Below are 27428 nucleotides of genomic sequence, written 5' to 3'. Positions count from 1 at the left end.
CAGGCTACGTTATTACGTCACGAAACACTGTTAATGTCGAACTGACGCAAAGCTGCATCCAGACCCAAGGGTATTATCACGTGACCTGGCTCGTTAGTGTTCATGGGACGATTGTAAATCAAATCAGCAAGCACAGAAGTAGCAGAAGTGCAAGGTGACTTGTCAGTCGAAGAACGTTGAGTTGAATCAGAGTATTTAAGACGCAATGTTATTTGAGTTTTTCATTGAGTTTGTGCCAAGCTGTCAGTACTTTCGAAAGTCAGTGTAAGATCAAAGAGAATCAAATCGGTTATGTTTCAGAAATATCTGATACATTAAGATATTTGTGAAACTATTCAAGCTGCTACATGCCCCCTGTCATACTTAACGCAGTTGAAGCGCTTGGAAGCCGTTTACCTTTTTTAACGCGTTGTAACGAATCTATTTTTTAATAATCCAAATATTCCAACCGTGTCTACTTATATCGTGTTAACTGCGAAACCACAAGACCCCCACTATAGTGCGAAGTTATTACCGCCACCCTTACTACATTGTCGCGTGCGTGCGCAAAGTGAATTTGATTGACCGGTGAGGCTGGCAATAACATCTAACCAGGGGCTGGTGTTAATGATACTCGCATGCCATGTGTGAAAGGCACATGACAGAGAAGTCGGTGTCTGCCGTGATAAGAGATTTCATTATCACTTTGTCTGTTTTGCATCTGCAGTTAACGGTTGAGCTACAGGAGGAAGCTGTGACTACTTTTACTGTTCAGCGTTAACTAAACATGCAGAAGTGAAGTTTTTTTGTTTCATTGTCATTTAATGTGAGTACACGAGATCTGGGTCAAAGATCAGCTTTACAAGAAAGTACTGTGAACTGCATCAAAAAAAACTATTTCAACATATTCATTTTTAACGGAACTCACGTAATAAATTCACAATTCGTCATAAAAATCATATGAATTAAGAATAGAAACATGCAGATCAAACATATTGTGTATTTATGTTTTTGTCATCACCTTTAAAGTGACGGTTTGGAAAGGTACGAGAATGTTTTAATAGGAGGAAACTGATTGAACAACAAAACATCTATTGGCAAGTAATTGGATAAATATGGCTCACTTGTACGAGAAATACAGGGAAATAGACGAAGATGCGATTCTATCAAACCTCACTGAAGCCGAGCTTCAACAGTTGGAGGTATAAGGTTTATCTGTTCAGTGTAAAGCGTTAATTACGACAAAGCGTTAATTATCACCAACAATCCAAGTGATGACAACACTTTGACATGAATAAACCTTTTACCTCATTGAATGAAATATGTAATATGATATATATAAAGTTTGTGATGAATCATGTTGTGTTTAATATAGCAGAGTAATTTCTTTTTATAAACAAAATTTATATTCGTTAACCAAAAATATGAGAAATTTACAAAAAAAATGTCGGAGATACCGAAAACGTAAATCATGAGGTTTAAATTGTTGGCAACAGGTTCGGACAACTTCACAAACGTTTGATCTTGAATTCGTATCAATTACATTAATACACAGTGGCATCGGAACCATCGCTCTCATCTGACGTGTCGCAGCGAAATAAGCAAAATAACGCAACCAGAAGTGAAACAAAAACGCCAAATGTTGGTTATTCATACACTTTTAATATTTACAGGGGGAAATAGACAGAGAAGTTCTCAACAAGATTCCAGAGGAGACTGTGGAGCAAAATACCTACAACTATTCATCAACTGACACATCTTCATCCGAGGATGAACTGGAAGAAGTGGAGCCGGAACAGGAATCAGAGTCATCCGATGAGGAACTCAGACAGGCAAGAAAAACTGAAATGTTATGATTATTTACATGGTAATCGCCCATCATGCATTCCTCATCCACATGCGCCAAGTCAGAAATCTATGTGATCACAGAGGTCGAGCAGAGTGTTTGTATTTTAAAAATCTGATTCAATTTAGATCGCCGAAAGGGAAAGGAGGCGTTCTTCGCATGGAACGGAAAATACCCGACCACGACGTCAGTCTACCGAGTATCAACGAAAAAGAACCGGTAGGTGGATGACTTGGTTGTTTTTTATCAATTGATTCCATTAGACTATTTTTGCAACTTATTGCTTGCAAAAGGTTCAAAAGTAACTATAGGCTTTGTACTACCACAGGAAAAAGTCCACATCACTCGTTCAAGGTTCCTCCGCTGAGGAAGACGAGTCCGAACCGGAACAAGTTAAAGAAGCAAGCGAGTGAGGAGGGAGGAGAAATGAAAAAAGAACTTCTTCAGGCTGTGAGGCAAAGAACAAAGTTAGTCAAGCTTTCAACGTTTTCATATTTGTACCAAGAGTTTGTAGCGGCTGCAAAACTGTAAATCAATTTCCAAATCTTAACTTGTTCCAAAAACAATCTGTGAACATTGTTAACCTAAAAACCAGACACAAGACAAGGGGTACAGCCACCTGGCCCCATGAATAACAAAAGGGGGCCATGAACATCGTTGTTTACTTTAAAAACATAGAAATTTCCATTGTAAATCTAAGATCCATATACATTCACAGGCGAACACCAGAAAAAAATTCCTGGCACGGGCACATTTTATTTCCCACAAGGGCCCAGCTAAACACCAAACAAAATTTTTAAGCACGAAAATAAAAAATAAAACAGAAGCTCATGTCGGATACCAAATTTTTTCTATCATTTCCGAAACAAAAATGTATTTAGGCGAAGAACCAGCCGGGCAAACAGCAGTGGGATCAACCGTCGGTACACGAGAAAGAACAGTTCAGCGATGTTCCGTCGAAGGAACGCTAAAATTGCGAAGGAAAACCGAAAAGAAGAACCTGTTAACTCTAACGTCATCACACAGGAAATGCTCACATTGAGACCAAGATTACGCAAGGTGGGTTTTTGGCTGTAAAGTTACAGTTAACGTATTGTTTAAAATGCATCAGAAGTATATCTTTGAAAAGGAAAGACAAAGCTAATATGCTGCTCATGCCGAAGGAGACGTTTCAAATACCACTAGATAAGACTTATCTAGCACTGATGATGAACACAGTGGTGTTTGAAACGTCTGCTTACAAACTCGTCAACTCCAAGTTGTTTGCAACAAAGTACATTTTCTCTTTGTCCAAAATATTTTTTTGTTCAGTCTTAATTATTTTTTTCTTTTAAGTGTAAAAACCTTATAAGGGTTTAAGTGTAAAACATTTTTACCATGCTAATGTGTAGCAACCGTGTATGAGTGAAGTATTTTGTAAGCAAACAGTACTTATCACATTAGAGGAAACAGCTGCGGAACGTCTGCGTCTAAGTCATACTTCCCACTGCTCCCCACGGAATCGCTTATGAAGTTGTATGAATGTCGTTTAAATGGCGCCATTTTCAATAACATAAACAACAGAAATAATTAAATACGCCGTCGGATACTATAATTTAATTTGGACACTTAAACTCGTAATTAGATACACATCCTATAAAAAACGCATCTCCTCTGAAATTTAAGGTGAAAACGAGAGAACCGAAACTTAACGACGTCCTTCATGGAGTCTGCCTTAAACACGTCACTTCCGGTGCCAAGCGGCGAGAAGAAGAACAACGGCAGCATCAAGAGGAGCTACAAAGACAACAAGAACAGCAACAGCAAGATAGTGAATACAGCAACAATGCATCGGACTCCGAGGACAGCGTCGGGCCTCCAGCGGATGAGGCGGTTGCTGAAGCCAACGACAACGTTCACAGACAACTAAAGGCGGCCAAGGACTTCCAAGGCGTCGATGACCTTATGACAGTGACGTCATCCACCACGGCTGGAAGCACAAGTGCCGAGTCGTATGACGTCATCGGCGAACTGTCAATTAACCCGAACAGCGTGGAGGAAACGATGTTGAGGATTTGGGAGAACGACCCGGAACTGACGGAGGTAATATTTGTGCTTTGGCATTGTGGGTAGAAGAAAAACCATCATAGAATCGGTTATTGTAGTAATGTAGTTCGCTCGAGAAGTTCAGACACCAGCAAGAACGTGGTGATCAACACTTGACGAACGTCCCAAGCCGTGTACACGCAAACAGAGCAGGAAAACTTTCCCTAAAAATACTTTTTGCTGTTCCGGGCAACTTGAATCGAATTAGAAATGTCATAAACGTTCTTTCCATTTATTGAAGCTTAGCGGTTTTTTAAATCTGGGCGACTCTGAGAGGCGTGACGCCTTGCGACAGCTGCTTTCGATAGCAGAAATAGAACGAGCCAGCGCGATATGCCAACAGACATATTGCTTGACGCAGCCGCGTCTTTCATGGCCGGGGAGTTGTTCCACATCCACGTTGTGACGCACGGAGTTGCGGTTTGCGGCGTTTTTAATTACCTCAAAAAAACACGTTAGTATTAGACAACGATTTATTTAGCTTCTTGGAACACAATGTTACAGTTCAAGACTACCAGCCGTTCGAATGCTTGAACTGTTTTCAATAGAGCGTGATTTACGTTTTGTGTTGCGATCTGCGCCTACTGTAAAATGTTTGAGTTGCTGTCGTGGCGTTCTACCACATTTTGTGTTCTTCATACCTGTGAGCAATCCAATTTATAGCACAAAGTTCGTTTCCACTGATGTAGATTATTTTAAAATATGTGGGGCATCATGAGCGTTAAAGCTTTACAAAGTTGCACGCGCATGTTGCGTTTCTCGTAACAAATTTATCCATTTTATACATACTCTTAACATCAAACACAATCAGTTGTCCACAGCCTAATATTATAGTGACACAGGTAACAATATTTACATTTTGAGTACACCTCAAGCAGTTTGTGTATCTTTCATATAAACCTTTACCATTATATACTCCATAATAATAAAGCGTTTAAAAGTCGTTTGGCGCAGGTTTATTTGTACCTGCAGGGGAATTAAAACATAAAACCAATCAAAACCTATACGTGAACCCCTTGGGGTTCGCTCGCCGGGTTACTTAAGTACGACATCAAAGTGGAAAAATCGGTGCCAAGCGGTTTGACCTCCCTGCATTTTATCTTTATCAAGGTCAACTTAAACAACATCCAAAACGTCCCCATGGACGCCTTTGAGGATCTCGCCAATGCCATGGAGGAGAACACACAAGTGAAAAGCCTGTTGCTGGCAAACACGGGCTTGACTGACAAGGCAGCGAGGGCACTGGCTTCTATGCTTAAGCGAAATAAAACACTCGAGAAATTGAACGTGGAATCCAACTTCATCACAGGTCATCTTTACTGCTAATAGAAATCTGTCACAAATAATTCTATGTTTCGCGACACGGGCAGTAGTTGATGGCACATTGACTTAACAACACCAAGCTGTTTGATGAAAAACACTGCAAAAGTTTCCTGCTCGCTATGATTTTCATACTTTTCTATGTAATCTCCTTGAAATGGCAAAACCTGCATAGTCAATTCAGTGTATGCAACAGAGCGACAATTTTCCAAACTTTTTTAAGGAGACCCTCAATTTAAAAAAAAATCTTTTAAAACATGACTACACAGTACACTGAATTGACTCTGCAGGTTCTGACTGTATATTTGTCAAACTTTTTACTCCATACAAAGCCTAACAGCAAAATGTACAAAACCTGACCAAAACAAACAGTTTTGATCCTGATTACTAGGCGACGGTGCTTTGAGGCTCGTGGCCGGGTTGCGCCGCAACACAAGCCTGAAGGAACTTCGAATCGATAACCAGAGGCACATTTTTGGCGCCAATGTTGAGCACGAATTTGGAAAAATCCTACGCGACAATCAGTAAGTCTCAGAAACACCGAGAATGGCGTTCAGTTTAGAGTGATAGAGAAAAAACAAAATATCAATTCGCGACGCACATATTGGAAATGACACAATTTGGTCCCGTACTGTCTAATTGAGAGAAAAAATACACAGAATCAAGGATTTTATGAAACGAAAAATTCCTGCTATAGTGAGCAATATGTTTGAAGTCACGTTACGTTTGTAAAATAAGATAAAAAAGTTCAATGATTTTTAAACCTGAATTAAGTATGGACAATTCGGTTCATGTATATCATTTAGCACCATTTTATACTATTAAAAAGTTAAACCAACATTTTTTTTCCAAATCTCCACAGCTCCATACTTCGCTTCGGCTACCAGTTCGCGAATCCAGGTCTGAGGATGACCGCCTCCAACTCCCTGACGAGAAACATGGATCAGGTCAGAAAGAAGAGAGTGACGGAACAGCGGATGAGAGCACAGCAAGGAAACGTAAGTAATAATAAACTGCTTTCAAACACTTGATTAGGTCTCCTTGTCAATTGATTAAACGCTTTTCAATGTTGTTTTATCTGTGAAGCAGCCACGCCCGACGCTACGACGACAGACAAGTAGTGAGTGGTACCGAAAGGAGAAAGCCGAACGTCAAAATAAACTCGATAAAACCATGCATGGAATTGACCTTGACAAAGCCGGTGCAGTGAAAGACCAAGACGTACAGGTATTTTATGAAGTAAATTGTCAACTCCACATTTTTAACATAGCTGTGTGTTTTGAACAATTACTTGAGTTTCTTCTTAAATTGTTTGTGTTGTAGAAACTGCTTGGAAAGATAAGCAAATGTGACCTGGAACTTCTGCAGAATTGGTTCACAAGCCAGATGTACGGTATGACTCAACAGCAGGCGGAGTCGCAAAAGGAAATTCTAGCTCGGGTAGGCAGCGGATAGCAACGTAATCATCGTTTTAAACCAGTAGATATTGAAACTTCCGTGATCTGTTACCATTCATTTTCATATTTCCACGTAAAAAAACAAAAATTGTCAACAATTTCACTCACATGTCAACAGTTTTCACTCACAAATATTAAAATAAGGCTCCTGATTGCAGCAAAAGTCTTTAAAGAAACCAGGGCCTCCGAAAAATAACAAAGCACCAAAGAAACCCAAGCCGGTTAATCTGCACAGTCAGTTAATGGAATCGATAAGAAGTCAGACGCCATTGTCAACGTTAAAGAAGGTACAAAGCACACATTAACACATTCGTTAAAAAATGCAGACATCCGAAGGTCACAGATAACGATAAATCTTCGAAAAACCCGGTCGATAATTGTTTGTTTTTCTTCCTGTGCTTTATTGTCAGTTCGTTGACTGCTTGTATTTTTACTACAGACCAACTGCAGCGACTATTCAGCCACTGACGACTCGGAAGCTGAGTCGGATGGAAAAACAAATCGAAACGAAACCCTTTCTCTTCCCAAGCTCAGAAAAGAAACTACGTCACCTCTGGTGCGGGACATCCCCACCCCGACCCCCCTTGACCCCCGAAACGCCGAGCCCCCAACGCCGTCCCCTGTGGAACCCCAGGATGAAACTGAAGGGAGTGAAAAGTCCCCATCCACGGAAAGTGATGAGATAATCGAGTGGAATGAAGGAGAGGAATACGATCCGGACGAGTATGAGGTGGTGGAGGTGGAAGTGAGCGATGACTCAAGCTCAGAGGAGGAAGAGTCGGAACAGGAGGAGGAGGAGGAGCACAGCAAAGAACCTGAAAAGAAGAGCTGGGGAAGGGATGCAGCAAAATCCATCGGAAGACTAAAGATCCTTGATCCTTCACAGGAAAAATTATCACTGGAGGAGATCCAGAGGGATGCCGGATCGCTAAAATCCAATCATCTTTCTCCGTTTGACTCCCCCTCTACTCCTCAGGCGTCTCCGAGTCCGTCGACCCCTCGTCCGGTGAGAGACGACGAGTCGTGGATCTCTGGGAGACCTTACTACAAGTTGGGAGCGAAGTAAATATAGAAACTCACTGTGTCGTGTACATGTTTATTCTTTACAGGCTTCCCATTAACTTTTGTACAAATTTGCATAAAAAATCGTCGTCAAGATGACTCTGTTTTTGAGAGGCGGGGAAGAAATTCCTGAAGAGCAGACATGGACGAACTCCCGCCCATAGGGTCATATAGGTTTTGGCGGTCTATGTGACGTTGGGTTGGGTCATATAGCCCGTAAAAACGTTGGCACAAAATAGTAAGACTATCGCGCATTTTAAATATTCACCGCGGTGCCCATGGAAACTGAAACGAGGCACCTGGACAGACAGAGAGCACTATTTAAATGTTAATTGTTGTAACCTAATTCATAAACCGCAGTGCAACATTCTTAGTCCACTTTCTACTCGCATCCTTCGAAATTGCCAGCTTGTTAAATTTGCTGTAATTTCTTGCCGGGAGAGTGAGTCTTCCCATCCCTGCTGTGAAGGACCACATTCCATGATCATATTGATATCCTTGTCAAGTTTCAGAAAAAAAAATCAAACTTTGTTGGATACTCGAGTGATTTCTGTCGAATGTCCTTTCGTGGCATTTTCAAGCGGTGTCACAATGCAATAGTATCTTCTATTAGTAACAACGCTTTAAAATACGCAGAGAAAAAAACAATGGGAGACAGTTGAAGGCCCGAACGCGTAACAACATACTGTGGCAGCCGACCACGAACAAAAACAGAAAGAAAATATACATCTGTTAAAATGGCGCGCTAAAACGGACTTAACAACGCTTATAGTGATAATACTGGGCTGAAAAGATATCGTTGCGAACTCCGGGCGCCCGCTGATAAGAATGTGGCGCCATCGCATCGATACTGTAAGCATAAGGTAGGTAGTAGGAGGGGGTGCTGCAGTTAAAACTTCCGAGGTACAATGTATAGAGGGGGAGTGCGTTGTGCAACCGACCGCCGTCGAGCCATGCAGGTGATTTTTGTTGAAATGTGTCCGTTTGTGATGTAAAAGTATTCAAAAACAAATGGCAGAAGTGGATTGAAGGTGAGGAAATAAGGGCAAGGAAATTGGTTTAACGAAAGTCAGGGGGTCATTAAAGTTAAGAAGATCTCGGCCACTGGCTGATAACCAACATTGGTCAAATACATGGACAACAAAAAAACTATTGTTCGGTTTTCGAGAAAGCCAAGTAACTTTTTCCTAAAAAGTGAAAACGTTTCATGCTGGAAGTGGCAACGAAACCAACAGTGAATAAGTCGATTACTACGAAGTAAAAGTAATTATTTGCCGGAAAACGAACTAGTCGCGTGATTCATGGATCAATTTGTAGCGTGGAGAATTTTTGATTAGGGAAAAGGTAAAAAGGTTGATTCATGCTGTATGAAGGCGATGGAATAAACTTTCACCACAGATGAATAATTTAAAACTTTAAGAGCGTGATTTCTACATTGAACCTTAAAAATACTGCCCTAAAAAAAGCAAACATTGGGTAAAACAACAGCAAAAAAAATGACTTACTGACAGTTATGTACAGACACGGTGCGTAGCGAAATTGTTCGACGGTTGGTCGGCACATTGCCCAATGAGAAAGAGACACGTGGGTACGGCAGTTTAAGGGAGTGACAGTTGTTTGGTGCGGTTAATGGGATGATGTTTTGTGAATTGCAGCGACCCGTGAATGAGTTGAATTTCACGCACAAACAATATTGCCGGTTTGTAGATGGATGAAAGGTAACTCGCAGCGACGAAAAAGAAAAAATTGATCAAGGTAAAGCAGAAAGATGGGGCGAGACGCCCGCGAAGCGAAATTGAATTTCTTGTTTGCGACCTCATTCAAAAGAAATCCCTCGTTATTCGATTAAACATCAATATAACAGCTCTTCGTTGCTTTGGATTCAAGTGAAACTAGAGCAGTGCGGACAAGGCGAAAGTAACACGATTGCGTGCTAATGGAAATGCGGTTGAGATTGATTGCAAAGAGATATAACAACTATTGCAGCAATGGAGAGTGTTCCAGTAACTTCATGTGCTGGGATGAAATTATGAAATACCTGTTACAACGCGCTCGTGACATAAAATTTCACACACTGACACCTTGCGGCCCACGTATCGTGAAATCACGCACCACGCGGGGGCGATATGGAAAAAATTGAAGCGAGAGGAAAAAATCGCGAGAAAACAGCGCAATCTTGGTTACAATTTCGGGCGAAAAATGAAAACGTGAAAAAATAATAATAAACACGCATTAAGTATCGCGATTTGAAGAAAAGGTGGACAGGGGATTAGAAGATATGCAAATTCTCATGGAAAGATGGAGCTCACGTGACCTGATCAGTGGCTCACCCACGTGACCGGAATGTTTTCTGCGGTTTTGTGACGAGAGCTTTTAGTTCAAAAACTGCTAACGATTGTTGGAGGTTTTTGCTGTTTTATGCTGTCACGTGCTTTGACAGAAATGTCGGTTCTAGAATTCGAGATATTGTAAGAAAGTCGATTGCTTTGCGCGATCTTTGAACGTGTCACGTGTCAAAATACACTGGATTCAGTTTGAATTTGAAATCTCAGCGTCAACAAAAGCTTTCTTGAAACGCAATAAAGAAAACATAATAGAATCTGATCGACTGGAATCCGTTCGACCACCGAAATAAACTATAAACAATTGTAACGAAACCCTATCCGGAACAAATTGAAGTTAGAGGCGCGGGCGTTCAGCGCAGTTTATCTTGGGCGGGGAAGAGCTGCCATTGGCCACTTCTGGTCACGTGCTTCTCAACGGAAAGGTTCGTAATTGGCGACCGGGTTGTCAGGAAGTTTACGGCTTTCTTCGTCGTCACGCACCAAGAGGTAGGTCTTCATCATTCCCTTTCCTGGCAACAAAACAAACTACCGGTTGAGGGAGGCTGCGGTGGATCTGACTTTTAACGCAAAAGTCAACTTTAGGTACAACAAGCAATATAGCCCATATAACTGATCTGAATTTTCATTGCAAATTTTGCATTGACAATGACTGTAGATAGGATCGAAATGTTTGCTGATGAATTTCAGCTATATTGTTAGTCTTAAAAGATTTAGAAAGCTGTAAGTTATGTTCCCAACTTTAGATCCATTACTTAAAACTGACGAGAATTCATATCCCCTTACAAATTGTATTGGAAGTGTATAAGAAATGGTCAGGAAATTTTTCCAAATCTGCGCGAATCCCATAGTTTAGTTCAAGACGCGGTGATTAATCGGAAATAATCCCCATCCGATCTCCGACCTCACCTTTTACAAACTTGTCTCCCTGGTATTCAAAGTTGAAGTGATTTTCCAACATCTTCTTGCTCCCCTCGGAAACCTGCAGAATTTTTTTTTTACTTGAATGCTAAATTGAACAACACGACGAAATGATAACAAGAATATAAGAAAATTATAAAGAGGTCGGTGTTTTTTCACCCAAAACACTTGGACACCAATCTATGAATAAGCGAGCAGCATAACAACCTACGGAAAAAAACGTAAGTCGCACCCATACAAACTTGACTTTGGTTTAAACAGTAAACTTCGCCCTATCAACAACACGTACCTGGATGCGGCCCGGAGTGCCGGTGGAGTCCATCCGACTCGCTGTGTTCACAGTATCTCCCCAAATATCATACAGTCGCTTTGTCGTACCGATCACGCCTGCAGTAACCTCACCGTGGTTGAATCCAATCCGAAGTATAAGATGGAAGTTGACGATGTCCTTGTTAAATTCATCCACCACGTTCTGTGGGTTGTACGCATGGGTTATAGGGAGTTTTTTAAGGCAGAATGGGGTATGTGTTGGTAACGCTGGTATTTTGTTTACAAACCTGCATGGAGATGCAGAAGTCCATGAGTTTAGCAAGATGTCCCTCTCTGCCGTTTGTTTCCTGGTCCGTGTTTGGGTGCAGACCTGTCGGTGAAGTAAGTTGTATTTAGTATTCCATAAATATTGACCAGTCCCAATATCAGAATGTTTGTAATATTGCTCTTACAATAAAACGCTCGACCAGATTGTGCAAAATAGCAACATAATGGATCCCACTTTGTTGATGTTTTCAATAAAACAAAAATGTACATTGGCCATGTTTATATTAAACAGCCTGTGTACTGTACAGCCAACCACGCGCAGTGGCCTCGCTTTTTCAACGAAACTGCGGCTGAGATTTCTCGAAAATGAACAGCAAGGCTGGTGGATGTTTACGGTGGCTGTAACAGGACGTGGATGAGGAAGTTAGTAAGTTGTGTGATGCTCGGCCTCCGTTGTGTGGGTACGTAGGAAATATAGTAACTTGTAACACTGATGTCACTATAAGAATTTAGTATCCGGCGTTTTTCTAATTGGAAAATATGTAAGCGATCACCGTTTTCTACGTTAGTTTTAGTTCATTGGCAGTAAATGTAACTGTTGCGACGCTACAGGATTGCAAAAATACATTATCGCGGACGGTTCATGATACGGTTATATATTTTGATTACAGCAATTTCTAATGGACATCAAATTGCGTTAAGTAAGTTTCAGAAAGAGGAAGTTGGACCTTATATTACATAAAAAACCCGGTTTTGTGTTGAGTTGAAGGGGCAACCTTACCTGACGCGATCATAAATGTGGTGCCAATAGTTTTGATCTTCTCAATGTCTTTGAACTGCTCCTGATCCAACAGGTCGTCCACGTCCCCTGCAAATAAAACCTTTTTTACACATATGAATGTTAAGTGGCTTGGGAACTATCCATCGATTTAGGAATTTACAGTAATTGATGCAAAAGGCTTGAAAACACGCCACGGGAAAAGCCGATTTCAAGGAGGGATTATTAGAGGCCCAAATCCCCAAAGGTAATAAATGAAAGTGCTTCTGTTTTTTTTTGTCCAACCAATTTTGCAATTGCCGGTGGTGTTTATACTCGGGTTGAAACCTTTAACAGCCACTGCCCGCAGAATCAATTAAAAAATTAGAAAATTTTGCCGATCAATATTAATTCCAGCGTGTTTCTGAAGGACTGACCACAATGGCAATTTTTTTCTTTTACTAATTCGCACAATTGTTTTGTTTCCAATAAACGGAACGCCGACGAGCCCGTTCGATTTTACCGAGAACACAATTGACGATACGCCACTAAGGTGATTACGTTGTTACCAATTAAATGTCATACGGTGTGTTGGCAAAGCAAAACAAACACAAATCACAGATAAAGATTGGTTTCAAATTAATGAGTATTACAATAATCTCGGGACAAATTGTTTATTTTGGGTTTTGCGCTTAAAGGACTTCCATGACAAACTTATAATTGCAACAATTGCAGTTTTAAAGGAGAAAAGCAACAACTCGTCGCACCAGTCCTAATAGACGTGCCCTTTTTTCCAGGCTAGTCAACCTCCCTTTAGCGAACGAGCCGAACCTCAACCGTTTCCGCTCAAATTAACGTTTGATTGATAGGTATGACAGGAAGCTTCTAATGGATCCGATGATTGGGCCGCGCTGAAGCCATTAGAACTAAATGTCAATCACATTTATAGGCTTAGCATTTTGGTTATAGGTTGAAGGCAGGGTAAACTGTGACAGTTAAACTGCAGGAGTGATGTGTACAAAAGCCGTTTGGTTGCTGCAAAGGTTCACATATTGAACATTTGCTCTATGCGACCGAACATTTGCACATATGCAATTTGACAACCCTATATCGAATATTTTTCACAAACTCAACTATCGCTTAACAACACAAACAAACAAACGACAACCAAGTTTCGATCGAACACTCCATCGCCACGCCAGCATATAAGGTCAAAGCGCACTGGACCCGCACTTACCGATGAGTTCGCTGAGAAAACGAATGAATTCGATTCCGCCGGCGTAATTTTCTTCGTACAGTTCGTTGAAGTTCGTAATCGTCCCAAAGATCACTCCAACCTTCTTGTGGGTTTGAGAGTACGGAGATTGGTCCTGAAAATGCAAAAAAGTGCTGTGGATTATCGTCTGATATTTGGCCGCCCAAATGTACAAGAAAAAGTGCAAAACGATGAAACATCCCTAGCGTGTGTTACAGACGAATGCTTGGGCGTCTCACGCGACATTGTGACGTCATAAACGGTTTTTATAGTGTGTTTTGTTGTCAAACTTTAAAGACCCTTGAACTGTTGCAGCGTAAAGTGCGACAGTCGAGAATACCAGTGTTGTACTCCTTGACCTTGAAGAGCTCATGGTTTAAGGCAATCCTTACCTTCATAGCCCTGCGCACGTGCGGGGGAATGAAGTTTTCCACTAGAGCCTCCACGTACTTGTCTTCACCTTGGTTGATGCTGGTGGTCATGGTGATCTCATGGTCGGTGTCAAAAATCATTTTGTACCCGAGCTGTGAGTAAAAAGGTTTGTGACGGTCGTTTCTTCGTTGGGTTTCGCTTGCCGCTGAAACCTGGCCGTTTTTTCCCAGAATCATATGGACTTGTAGTCGTTTAAGCCTTCTTATATAAATTTCTCATATTATATCAATCACGACCAAAACCTGATTTAAACCCGTGCCCAAGGACTGGAAGTTTTATGCAACGAATTTCAGTCAGCCCAATTTGGGACCAGTTAGGTCCATGTAAGATTAAGAACACTGCTATATTGTGGCAAAGAAAACTTGCAAATCCTGCACCGGAAGCAGCAACTACTAATGTCCCGTAAAACAGTGACGTGAGTCACCGGATAGCGTAGCGTTGTCACATCACACTAACCTCGTATTGACGGTTGATGAACCACGCAAACAGGATGACCAACAACAGGTCGACGATGTACTCGTATCGCTGCCCTCCCGCGCTGCCAGGGTAACCGCAGAAGATGGTGCCGTTGGTGCTCCCTGATAATTCGTTGTAAAATGATTATACAAGTGACATATATGGCTGTTTGCAGTGTTTTGAGACATGTTCAAAGATGTGACTAAATTTTTTAAACCACAATCGGTTTTCAATGTGTATAAAAAAACGTATTGCTATCAGAAACTGCAAACGCAGTTCTATATATGTTTAGGGAATACGTTTTCATATTTAATACTTGCATGTTAAACTAAGGGGTTTTGTTAAGCTGGGACAAAGTGCTTTGAACTCCATAATAACAAATAACACAATAGGGTATAGTAAATGTTTAGGAATTTACAGTTTAAATTCTTACCGGTGGGGTTGGCTTGTGGGCAGGGTGTGGTGTAGACAAGGGCGAGAATCACAACGGCCACAACGATCGACAGAAATAATCTGTGGAAAATGTAACTGCTATTAAAACTGACAGAATATGGCTATAAATTTATAAACGGAAAGGTCACCAATTAAGGAGAGTGTGAAATGGTCACACTGGCGAAGGTAAATAAGTGAATCGCCTGCATCGGAACCAATTATTAGCAACTACTCACTAAAGCCTATTCTATTTTTTTTTGCAATCGACCTGGTGTGTAAACAAATCATTAAGAAAGGTGATTTATTGAAGGAAAAATCCAGTGCGGTTTGTTGTGATTAAACTGGGCGCAGTTACTACGCGTAACTCATTCAAAATCCCCGGTAGTAATATGAAAGGCTTTTTGCTTAATGGTTCCTGGGCCAAACGCACCCAAATCTATATTTTTGTGGCGATGCAGTTCAGGCAAACGACGATATTAACACTTTCTCTCATTCATCCACGTTTTCACGATACTTTTGCGGCAAAAAACTTCCACTGTATTTCTCCTACCTCATCCACGTTGACAACTGGTCGTAACTGACGAAGTGGATTATGACGACACAAGCGAGAATGACGTAGCTGGAGCAGGAAGGAGCGGTGACGGGCGTCTGGCAGGCGATATGCGAGAACACAACGCACGCAGGAAGAAGCAGCAGAAACGCTCCTAGGATGTGTCTGTTAAGCGGCAAAATCTTATTGCAGCATCAAACCTCAAAATAATTTTACTGATTCCTTGTTCATAAAAATAGGCCGCTGCAATTCATTGTAGGGGAAATGCGCTTGATATCCACAACAATGCCAAGCATGGACAGTTACGTAATGCAAACATATAAGAGCAAAATAAATAATAAAAATAAGCAACACGCATTCATGTAGCGATTTCGTCGCGACTACGTCATCAGGAATGACGACAGCATACCTCATTTCCCAACCAGCAAAGGATAGTGCAACGTTTTGAAGGCATCCCTGCAGGCTTTTCTCGTGGAATACGTAGAGTCCACCCAATATGCTCAGTGCAATCTGTAATCAAAGAATGGGAGAAAATATGAAACACACACAGTATGTTGAAAACAACAGAACAAATTGTACGTAAATGTGTCAAAACTAAAGATTCGACAATGTATTTTCAACATATAGCTGTTTCAACAGGGTGTCGCGGTACACTTTATTGCCATGGCGACGAATAATTTCTTCACGTAAGTTGCCCTTCTTACCAGTATGATAATGGCGAAAACGAAGACAATAATCCAGGCTGGGTTTTGGACAACCGAGCCGAGAAGCAGAATTGAAGCCACAAAAATGAGCAGCGTGACGCACGTTGATGACACCACGTCCTGTCAATAACAGTTTGTTTAAGGAAGATACGTCCAATAGAAAACAGTGGAAAAAATTAATCCGAAACTCAAAGGAGATAAAAATTGAAACAAACGTACACAATAAAACAATAGTACAATGTGACGTCACAGATGCATACTCTTTGCTCACCAGGAAGAGTCTGTAGCGAGGTGAAATGCAAGTTTCAATCGGTTCGTCCGCTTTAGTTTCCTTTTCACAGAGTGCGTCGTATCCAATTGCGACATTACGCAGTTCTTTGCTGTTGTTGTAAGCCAGAGTAAAATGGTTGACCGATTCGTTCTCGTATATTTTGGAAAGCATTCTGAAAAACAAAAGAATTCTTGTACAGTTGGACAATCTGCGCAATTGTTTTTAGAACATTTTGTCAACATAAAGAAACGTCAACGGGTAACAAAATACATATAAGGGAAAACAAAATTAGAAATGGAAAAATGACATATGGTCCAGCCACGGTACTGAAGGTATATGGACTGGTCATATTAAGATTTTATTGCCACAATCAACTTACGGGTCCTTTTTTATTTCGTCCACCATTTTACGGTCTTCCTTTTCGCGTATTTCGGTTAGAACCGCTGGCCGTGTGAACGGGCTGAAAGGTTGTCCGAGATATTCCATCAGCTGGTCCTACAAATACACAATTTGGGATTTTTACGGCCGTTCAGGCAGTACAGGTTGTGTCAATACACAACACAGTGGTAGAAAACACTGGGGTGTCAAGAAAACGCTTCATAAAGAGAACAGGATCGTCCGCATTCGGTTGGGTTCTTATATTCGACATTTTTGAACATGTTCAATTACTTCACAGATACATGGTTTGACGGGGAAAGTAAGTAAAAAAGGCCGATTTTCGCCAAAGAAAAGACAGCACCTGCTTCAGCATATTTGAAAGAGAATTCTGGCTCGTTGATAAATTGCCGGCTTCACCAAGCTGTGCCTGTTGGTTTGGTGCAGTGCTGTTGTGCTGCATTGTAAAATAACCTTACTCGTGTTTTGCTTTTAACGTTTGTGGAATATAACTGATCATTTTAATCATTTTTGTACAGGTTTTAATGGGTTTGAACAAATTTCTGCCTTTAAGATCAGTCAAATTAAGAAATAAAAATAATATACACATAGCGTGTGCATGACAACGTGATGCTACTGATTTTGCTGATTTATTACAATTGCATTACAGTGTGCCTAATCATAACTTGTAAAATCAAAAATCACTTTTCTCTACAAAACATAATTTTAGAATACATGAGACTAAAAATAATCAGAGGAAGTAAATTGCACATAAATCATAAATTTATAAAAATTAGGAAAAAAATATGCAGCAAAATGGTAATGAGGTTAGGCACTACTTCATTCTCACAGGAAAACAGCAGCGAGGACAAGCATGCAAAAACACACCATGCTGCATCAAACCGTGCAAATGTGGTAGACATGCATGGAACTGTGCAACAGAACAGCCACTGTGTGGTAAAACACAACTAAAAATAAACTCAAGGCTATCTTTAACAGAACATAGATTTATAGCAAGTCTTAAATTTTTTTGCAAGAAAGAATATCACCGCCAGAACCAAAACATCAGGCTGTGCATTAAACGGAAATTGCAAATTGAACTAAGTCTAATTCCCGCAACCAAACAGACATCGCAAGATAAAAAAAGCCAATCGGCGATGACACCCTAGCTTTACTGTTATGTCACAATTGCTCATTATGATGTCACCTACCTGGGACAAGAGTGGCTCGGAGGGTGGGTTGTTGTTGGTAACCTTTGTGAATTTAATACGACATGAAAATGGTAAATGAGGCAAAGTTAGGGTGGAAATCGCAAAAGTGGTGGCCGATGCGGCAGATGTAAATTACACGTTGAAACATTCTTTAGTAGCTCGTTATGTTGTTTTACAGATTGGTTTACAGCACTGCCACAAGGAAGTTTATATACAATATAAACTGCACACAGTACAATTTTATTTATAGTTTAGACAACATTTTGAAACAGCTTTAATGCATAAAAATTATAATTCTTACTTAAAACATGGGGTTTTAAACTTTATACATACACGTATATTAACCTATCTATTCATGAACTTAAATTAAAAAACAAACAAAATACTTACATTAAACAATCTATAAAAAGTGTACCAGTAATAACATTAGGAAGTATGTTACCTATCCAAATATGCTTACAACCAAAAAAATTTGCATGATTTTTAATACTGTATTTCAGTCCCATTTTACCCTACAGTGGCACTAACTTAAATGTCACACCCACAATTGATATGTGCACTATTAAAGAAAATCAAAATATGCAGTTCATCGTTTTGTTTTGTTGTGATCACCTTCAAAGTGATGAAACTCCATGTTAGGTATGTTATATCACAAATCCACCACACACATAACAGCACCAGCCAACAACATAAGCAGTTGTTGACATACACCCTCACACATGTTAAAATCACATGTTTACCAACATCAAGCTGTTTAAAAATTCAGCAAAAGTGTTGAATTTGAAATTTGCTGGGGCAGTTGGAAGACAAGTGGCACTTGGTGATTGATGCGTTACAGTATGCAAGTGTTTTGATTGATTAGAGTTGAAAACAAACAGTTTGATACATGGCATGTGTTGTAAATTATATGTTTTGTTGCTAAATGACCAAATGGGACTACATGGAAAAAAATGTTTGCAACTAATTTGTTAAATATACATAATTTGATGGTGGAAAAGAAAGACTATTCAATTTCTAATAGATAAAGGCTCTAAAAGTTATTAAGTTATTTTTACATAGTACCCGAGCGAAAAGTATTGAAAGCGTTACAAGGAAAAAGTGTGGAAATATAAGAATAATGTCGTTGAGCACCAAAAATATGTTTACTTCAGATGACCTTTTTTATTTATTTACACCCCTGGTGTAGAAGCGACCCATGCACAAACTACTATACAGGGGGTCAAACATTAAAACTGTCGCAGAGCATAAATATATGTCTAAACACAGTTGTGTGACAGGGAATTGTGGGTTAGTTGTATTTAAATACCACTTGTTTCATTGCAACAGAACTGCTACTGTTTGCAGTTGTGCTGGTTCTATGTTACTTTTTCATCAGCTACATATGCCCACTGCAAGCTGTGCACGCCATGAAAATGTTCCCACACTTAATACGTACAGTATGTAAAGTGTGTGCAAAGTGCAACCAAACACGCCCTCCTAATAAAGCTGTCATGTTGGTCATGCTAACACAATAAACATTATTTTAGCATTTTTGGTTCATGTTGCTCACCTTAGGCTTTGAGGTTCCTCCTTGAGTTTCTTGAACCTGACAAGAAAACGTGTATTTTTTAATTTTGTCGCAACAACAAAGCAACATGACGAAAAAGTCGTTTATTTTTAAACAAATGAATTTTTTGGGTCATTTGGGAGATGTTTCATTTAGTCTAGTTCCACATTACACATCAAAGAATTATTCAGGCCCTGCTACCATTATTCTTACATTGTTGGTGCCAGCTACTGAATTAGCAGTGGCGTTGTTTGGGTGTTTAGTGTCTCCACCATTTGACTGACTTTCTTGGCTTTTCTTTGCTGCGATGAGAAATGTTGGCCCAGTTTTCTCTGCAAGAAAATCAAAGGTAACCTCATCCATGCTGATACGGCGACCAGCAAGCAGAACAATGAATGCCCCATACACTTCAGTGCAGATTTGTTAAATGAGATAGCAACGATGTGGCGAATTGGTACTTTGTAATTGTACTGTCTGCTCTCTTTTCTTAAATTCAAACTCACTCATAAATCCAGCATCTCTCTCTTCAAGTTTGCTATCCTCCACAACATATTTGTCCTTTAGACATTCCAGGGTTTGCTGTGAGATGTGGATCCTTCCCGGGATGCCGTGCTGTTCCATTCCGTTGGCAAGGGATACATCATTTGACCATACATCGAACTATTTGAAATCAAAACTGTATTTTTAAACTCATCCCGACCTTTTTGTCAAAACAAGAAATTTTATTCTGTGAGCTGCAACAGTTTCAACGTATGAGGTCTTATCAGTGCAGCTTGGTGTCACTATGGACGATCTTGGCGACCAAACGGCCAGACAAAGACATTTTTACTTTGTGGTGACGATAAAAATTACTGTTATTCGCATATAGCTCAAAATTTTTTTTATTAGTGACTTCTTGCTTATATACTTTATATTTTGAATTGTATTATCTTGAAATTAGGATTGCTGCAAAAATTTTCAGATGCAAAAGTTATCAAAAATCAATTGTATGAACACAGAACACTTTCAGCGTAAAGCAAATATTTAATAAAATGCAATGTTATGCAAATCTCATGGAAAAGGTGTTTACAAGACACAACCACAATTTAACAACAAAACTTGGTTGTGAATGTTTGTACGAGGTTCATATTACCAAGTGCAGCGCCAGAGGGTTATGGAACCGCTCCACAGTGTCAGACATGAATATTTAATCAGGTGCCAATTGTTATGTATGACAGCAGACTAACAATGACACATGATGTAATACAGAGAGATGTAATAACAGCTTTGCATTGAGGGCCAAATTTTGGGTTTCCTTTGTAAATAGTTCCGAAGCAGAATTGTATTTTAGCAAGCAATAATTATGGCCTTTTTTTTTGTTAACTACATGCATAGTTACATATACATCATTGAAAGTCAAGCAATTTTGATCAAACTTTTTTCATTTTTTTATGATCACTTAATTGTGAAATGTCTGATCACATCTCAACAACAGTGAACTACTTTTACATTCACTAAAATGCAGTAAACCATTTGTATCTAGTTAGAATTTTGCATAAAGAGAGGTTTTATCACCAAAAATCACCTTAAATCTCTTTGTCCCCACAACGCCGCACAGAACATAACCAGTATGGATTCCCACCCGCATGTTAACATTAATGTTGTTTTGAGCACAGAACTCTTTTATTGCTTTGATCATACCTGGATGACACACATATATATTTCTTACCTAATAAGTTTCCACTGGTTGCGTTCATAAGAAGTATGTTACTATCAATATTGTGAAGTAAATTGCTTCTGGTGATTATATATTTTCTCATTAAAAAATAAATATTACCCAAAAGCGAAGACATTTATTGTAGGCTAGTATTTAGAAAGTTATAAATTGTGAGCTTTCCCATGCCTAACATACTTGTTCTAATACTAAAGCCTTATATAGTTATACAAAAAAATCATCTTCGTAGTTCAGTTTGTGTTCTGTACACCTACCAAGTCCCATCTCTACACAACACTTTGCATGGTCAGGGTTTTGGGTTGGGCATCCAGCCACGCAGTAATAGCAATCACCTGGAAAGGAAACAAAGAATTTTTTTTTTAATTTTTAATAAACATTGATTAGTTTTTCCTCCTTCCAACTTTACAGAATTTATACCATCATTAGTTACTGATGTACAAATAATTTTCTTACCCAGAGTGCTAATTTTTTCACAACCAGTGACTTCACAAAGGCGATCAAAACGGCCAAAAAGATCATTAAGCAAACCAACAAGTTCAGCAGCAGTTTTGTTAGCACTCATTTGTGTAAACCCGACAATATCAGCATACAGGATTGAAACATCCTTCATTCTGGAAAAAAGTTTTCCAATTAAACAAAAATATAAAAAAATGGTTACAAAAAAACGCTTTACATTTTCATCATGAATGGGCGGAAATTAGCCTTTTTATTGTCCTTGGATGTTTGTACATCCATAGTGGACATCACCTCTTCCGCAATGGATAGGGGCATCACAGACTTGATCATTGTGTCTTTAAGTTCAGCCTTTTTCTGTTTGGCTTGTGTGGTTTGAACAAGCTGGACGACCTGCAAACATACAATAATGTGACGGTTTAGCTAAAAATAAATAAAATGAATTGTTAAAAGTGTAACCACCAATCGAAAGTGTATAGCAAACAGTAATTCAACTGTAACTTATTGTGGTAACTTAACTGTTACAACAATAATAGCATGTTTAGGTCAAAATATTTTTGTATAACAATTTCATCTAGAATTCACTAAAATTGTAAAACTGTCCTTAAGAGATCAATGCACATCTTTTATGGCACAATAAAATGATTAATAAACTATGACTTTAATTTTTTTTATCAATCTGGATTATCCTGTCACTCTCCCCTTTGTTGTAGTTTAATCACCAACACCCAGGGATAATAAATGCTTGTTTGAATTATTCTGGTTGTGGGTTTAAGTCCCCACAAGAGTAAGAATTTTTTTCTGATCAATACAGACCAGATTGTGGTTGCATTACACTCTGCTTTTGCTGCAATGATGAGCCCGATATGTTCAATTTTAAACCTTTTCAAAATAAGCTTAATTTTCTGGCAGTTTTAACAAAGAAAGAAAGTGAGTGTGTTTGTTTTAATGCATTTCTCTGTGAGCAGAGCAACCAAATTATGATACATGGTAAAATAACAGCATGTTGTTTATTTTGCTTGTTTTCATTGGTGTCTAGGCCAAGTCATGTACCTGAAAAGGAAGCACATCATCGAGCTATAAATAGTTAAGTGCACGTATTTATACTGTTCCAGGTTACACACGGCTGAGTTATTGCTCATTGGGCTGTGGCTTTCATTATTACTGGTGCTGAAAATCAGTGTACAATCGTCAGAAAAAATCAAGGCCCAATTTCCAGACTACAAAATGTCCTTTGAAATGAAGTCTGCCCAATATTTTGTACATTATATAATACATGCAACACTTCAACTAACAATGGTAACTAAGACCAAACTGACATTGATTAGTAGAAAAACTATATACAAACATGACAATAATTTAGGCCAAAAATATTTTACCGCAAAATGAAATGAGAACTTCTAAAGCAAAATAAAACACAGAACAAAAAAGGAACAGTGGCCATCTGTAACGGAGCAACCGCCGGCAATCAATGCCCTGAACCACCACCAAATAAAATATGCATGAACAGATTAAGGATTACTTTACACAATAAATTATTGAAGCTATACACCCAAGGGTATTGGTGTAATTCACAGACTAACAATGAAAACATTACCATGCAATCAAGAATAACGATTTTCCCAAAAATTACACAAAAATTTATACCTGAGGGTTGATCTTTGATAATGTAAAATGTAATGTAGCAAAGCCCCAGCAACAAAACAAAAGTTTAATCAAATAACATTGGATTCGTATTTAATTTTAATTTTTACTCTGTGTCAATATCAGAGGTGTTTACATATTTGTTTGCAAGAATGTGGTTTTGACAATTTTAATAAAAGCACATAAACATAATTAAACAAGTACAAGGCAAAACGAATAGCATAATGCGGTAACTTGAAACACAACAGACAGAACGGCAGCATTTATTTGTGGTCCCTGGTACTAATCTGAGAGGAAGAAATTTAAAATAGAATCGACAAGCCAGACAAATGACGTAAAGCAATTGTTTTTGGTTCAGCGACACCTGAGGCAAAATTGCATTGAAGTCAGCACTAAGCACGACTTAATTAATCCAACTCTCCAAACACAGGGTAAACATGATTTATTCACACCCTTGCAAAACTTGTTCTGCCGATTTTTGTCTTATGCGCGGGAGGAAAGTTCAACATTTCAACCATTATGCAATAGTTTGGGTTTAAATGTAAATGCATGCCACATTTCTTCCAAATCACACTAAGACTGGACAACATAGTTTTATATGATCTTGATTTTCTGTTTAAAATCAATGCAATATATATGGTCACGAACCGTCCGAAATTTTATTATTGATGCACACATATGATAAACTATTGTTGCATCAGTCAAAACATGTTTTGCAAACAGTAAAAAAGTGATTTTAAAAAAGAATGACATCCCAGATTGCTTTTTTTCTGAATGTGTGAAATACCAAGGGCAAATATCAGGGTAGGACCAAGCGCCAAACTAATGTTTAACCAGGAACGGGAAACGTCAATCCTGCCCAAGCTCATTGACACCTTTAGTGTTGATAAAACAAATGAGCCACTAAATAATGACAACAGTTGGTGGTTCATTTTTAAACACAGCTGTCCTAAGTGGAGCAGAAAAGTTACCACAGCGGTTGTCAAGGGTACAGTTTTGCCAAGTCCAATTACACTTATCACATAAGTGGGGCCACTGCCAGTACAAATAAATCATTGGTGAGCACAGTGTAAGGGTTTGTGCCAGTGATGATGCATTGGCCATTTGCTTGGGTGATCAATTAGTGAGCATGCCTTAAGTGCAGCCTGCACCGGATTAAGAATACAAAAGGGCAGCAGCTTTTAGCTCCGATTGCAATTCATTTGTAAACGTGTGAAGCTTTTAGTTGAGACACATAATTCAATTTAAAGTGCAGCAAAAAGATTGAAGCACTACTCTTCCATTAGGCAAAGTGACACACTCATCCATTCTATCCGAAATAAGTCATTTTTTTACATTCCCAGTGAATGCAATTGCCACAGGTCATAAGCAGGTACGTGCAGAGGATGGGAGTAACCAACTGTCACTCAAGCAACATAGGATACAACCACACATAATTTAGTGTGGTAAAAAACAGGATATCCACCTACATCTAGCCAAAGAATTGTCACTTACGATGGGCTGGGCTTAAATCACGTCATGCAAGACTAACACTGCTACCTTTGCAGGTGGCTTTGGGTGGATTATGTTACTCTTGAATAAAGCTATTTATGTCATGAATGAACTCAATGGAATTTTTCCACTTCAACCACAGAGCAATGCTACCAAACAAGATATACTTTTACACAATAACATTTGAATGCAATCTTAAACCATTTATTTTTTACCCAAACCAAAATATATATAATACCATAGATGATTTTATAAATCAACAAGACAATATTGAAAAATTGTATCACCTAATCCAGCACCATACAGAACCATATAAAACTGATTTTCAGCCCATTTTAGTTTCTTTACAAACCTTCCAGTAGGAGCTGTGTCTTAGAATCTGAAGATTGTGTAGTGCATGAAAACCAATGATGTGCAAGGCAGCGTGAAGACAAATGCGAGCTACCACACTCTTGGACAAGGGAAGGGGAGAAACGAAAATGAGTTGTTGATAACTGCCGGTATGAATAAGAACCTGCAAATTAAAACAACACTTTGTTATGAAGGGTGTCCCAAATTTATATGCACTAAGTACCAATACCTACTGGTAATAGAAATTACACATAGGTAGGCCAACTATGCAAAAACATACAAAATTTTCATGTGAATTAATGTGTGGTAACACTAAAAATACGATTCCTTTTATGTCAAGCAAAAACAACACTTGACACATACCACAACAACACTATGTACCAGTATGAGTATTTATCATCCTACTTGAAACCCTCACACACCTCAGTAACGATCGAAAAAATGACTGCAATAAGTGTGGAGAAGGGCACAGGTAGTGGGCACACCAAATATATCAAAACAATGGTCTCTGCAGTGATGACAAAACTCCCAGCGCTTGAGATGACCATGTGGGAAAAGTAAGTCACTACCAATGAAGTCACCACAATGATCGCAAGGAAAACTAATGCAAAGTGATTTTGATACCTGGAATATAAACTCCTGCAAAAGAATAGTGGGAATAAAAACTTATTTTTTGCTAGTTTTGTATATTTATACATAAAAAAAGTACGGGCACATATGTAGGTAAAGCTTTTGTACTCACTGTTTGGATAAAACTAGCATTATCAGACAGGAAAGAACAAGGAGGACACCCCAGATTGCACCAGCCAACCAGGATGGGTAAGGAAAGGCTGCATCTCGAACAGACACATAATAGATTATCCAGGCAATGCAAGAAATACAAACAAAAAGTAGCGCATTGTGAAAGAAGTCCCTGCAATTAAGCACATTTTTATTGCATAAGACAAAAGTAGTATATATGTTTACAATTAATCATGTACGTCCTCACCAAACCATAATCAATTTAACTTTATGAATAAACAGCACCAAGTAAAACATAATCACATCTCTCATCTGCACAAAATTATAGAATATTCTTTTACCGGACTTGCGGGAAACTGGTTTTATTAAAATGCTTCTGGAGAACTTTTGAATCATGCTTTGGATTCCACCACTTTTCATTTGACCGGTCAAAGAGCTTGGGTTTTGCACCTTTGAAAGAATGCAATCAATTTATTGACAATTTAAAGAGTATGTTCAAGCAAACAAACACAATTAAAAACTTGTTTACTTAGCATGATTGGGAATAATCCAAAATTTATCTTTTATTTAACTAACTGTTGCATAATAAATGACAAACACAAAATTATTAAATTCTTCTTTCATTAACACGATATACCAACGTTATGACACAAATTGTGCACAATTTTGCTCTAGATTGAAAAAAAATGTCAAGCAAATTACAAACATTCCAGTCTGCATTGAGTATACAAAGTCTTTTTACACAAGCCAACAAAAGTTTTTGACATTATTATCTTAAATTTTTTTAGCCAAACCGAAATTTGAAATGAATGCCTTTTTTAGTGCATTTTATATTTTACCTCTCTTTTTGGTTGGGTTTTGCCTTTCTTGTTGATCGCCGTTTTGTGACGAGCTCATTCCATTTTCATGATAAACAATGTCCACTTTGGATTCTCCCTGGCCTACGGTCGCATTAAACTCCACTCTGTTATTGGCTGCCATTTTCAAAGCATGATGGTCACGACTCCAGCAACGTACACATATCCGAAACCAGCTACCTGGACCTAAGTTTCAACCAATTTGACAGTTCTGCAAAATGAAAAGTTATGAAACAAACGTTTCTTCGGGTGTACGTTGTAGGCATTTCTTGTCCTAATTACTAAGTAAATCAACAATATCAACAAACCGTAATCACCAAAAAAAGTTTTCAAAATACAAATACCACAGAGAAAACATAAACTTTAATATCGCCTCCTTATTTGAACGAAGAGACCGTCTTTCGCTGCTGACGAGCCCTCGGCTTAATTCCAGCTCACTCTGTCTTGCTAACTACGGTAACCGTTTGTTGCTCTGCCGTTCGTGTGAAAACCGAAGAGAAAAAATAAATACATACGACGAATTTACAACTGCAACTTCTACGCACACTCGCTTGTATGTTTTCGCACATCGCGCTTCACTATTTTGTTGGCCCTTCACTTTCTTTGCGCTTACCTATTTTTGCAGTATGTGTTTATTGA

The 27428-nt window shown here is 39.0% G+C and overlaps 2 protein-coding genes across 4 annotated transcripts; one reads left to right on the top strand and one right to left on the bottom strand.

Annotated features, from left to right (window-relative positions):
- The first annotated feature begins 1011 nt into the window (after positions 1-1011).
- On the top strand, positions 1012-7843 carry LOC145911068 (uncharacterized). 2 transcript variants are annotated; one of them, XM_082998312.1, is made up of 13 exons: positions 1012-1181; positions 1653-1811; positions 1954-2044; positions 2154-2292; positions 2707-2884; positions 3491-3907; positions 5021-5219; positions 5622-5754; positions 6093-6228; positions 6320-6457; positions 6554-6670; positions 6846-6974; positions 7127-7843. In XM_082998312.1, the coding sequence occupies exons 1-13, from the start codon at positions 1095-1097 to the stop codon at positions 7751-7753; spliced, it is 2550 nt and encodes an 849-aa protein (XP_082854438.1). In that variant the 5' UTR covers positions 1012-1094; the 3' UTR covers positions 7754-7843. The 2 variants fall into 2 exon arrangements, with proteins under 2 accessions (XP_082854438.1, XP_082854437.1); XM_082998311.1 differs by having other exon boundaries at positions 6317-6457.
- A 492-nt stretch (positions 7844-8335) lies between these two features.
- Positions 8336-26996, bottom strand: LOC145910171 (adenylate cyclase type 9-like). Of its 2 annotated transcripts, XM_082997197.1 has the most exons (28): positions 26772-26996; positions 26274-26382; positions 25934-26104; positions 25614-25830; positions 25193-25354; positions 21926-22098; positions 21706-21863; positions 21507-21584; positions 21103-21218; positions 20042-20198; positions 19752-19870; positions 19542-19577; positions 17993-18034; positions 17146-17238; positions 16786-16901; positions 16407-16578; positions 16136-16255; positions 15841-15941; positions 15432-15596; positions 14883-14962; positions 14450-14571; positions 13954-14085; positions 13544-13676; positions 12331-12417; positions 11570-11652; positions 11302-11484; positions 11001-11073; positions 8336-10603 (listed from the first exon to the last, which is right to left on the bottom strand). In XM_082997197.1, exons 1-28 carry the CDS (start codon positions 26911-26913, stop codon positions 10506-10508), a joined length of 3438 nt encoding a protein of 1145 aa, XP_082853323.1. In that variant the 5' UTR covers positions 26914-26996; the 3' UTR covers positions 8336-10505. The 2 variants fall into 2 exon arrangements, with proteins under 2 accessions (XP_082853323.1, XP_082853324.1); XM_082997198.1 differs by lacking the exon at positions 17993-18034.
- Positions 26997-27428: the final 432 nt, after the last annotated feature.

The sequence above is a fragment of the Ascidia mentula genome, chromosome 8 (genome assembly GCF_947561715.1).
Source record: "Ascidia mentula chromosome 8, kaAscMent1.1, whole genome shotgun sequence".
Taxonomy (NCBI): Eukaryota; Metazoa; Chordata; class Ascidiacea; order Phlebobranchia; family Ascidiidae; genus Ascidia; species Ascidia mentula.
The sequence above is the reverse complement of the archived record's forward strand: the minus strand, read 5'-3'. Positions and strand labels throughout refer to the sequence as shown.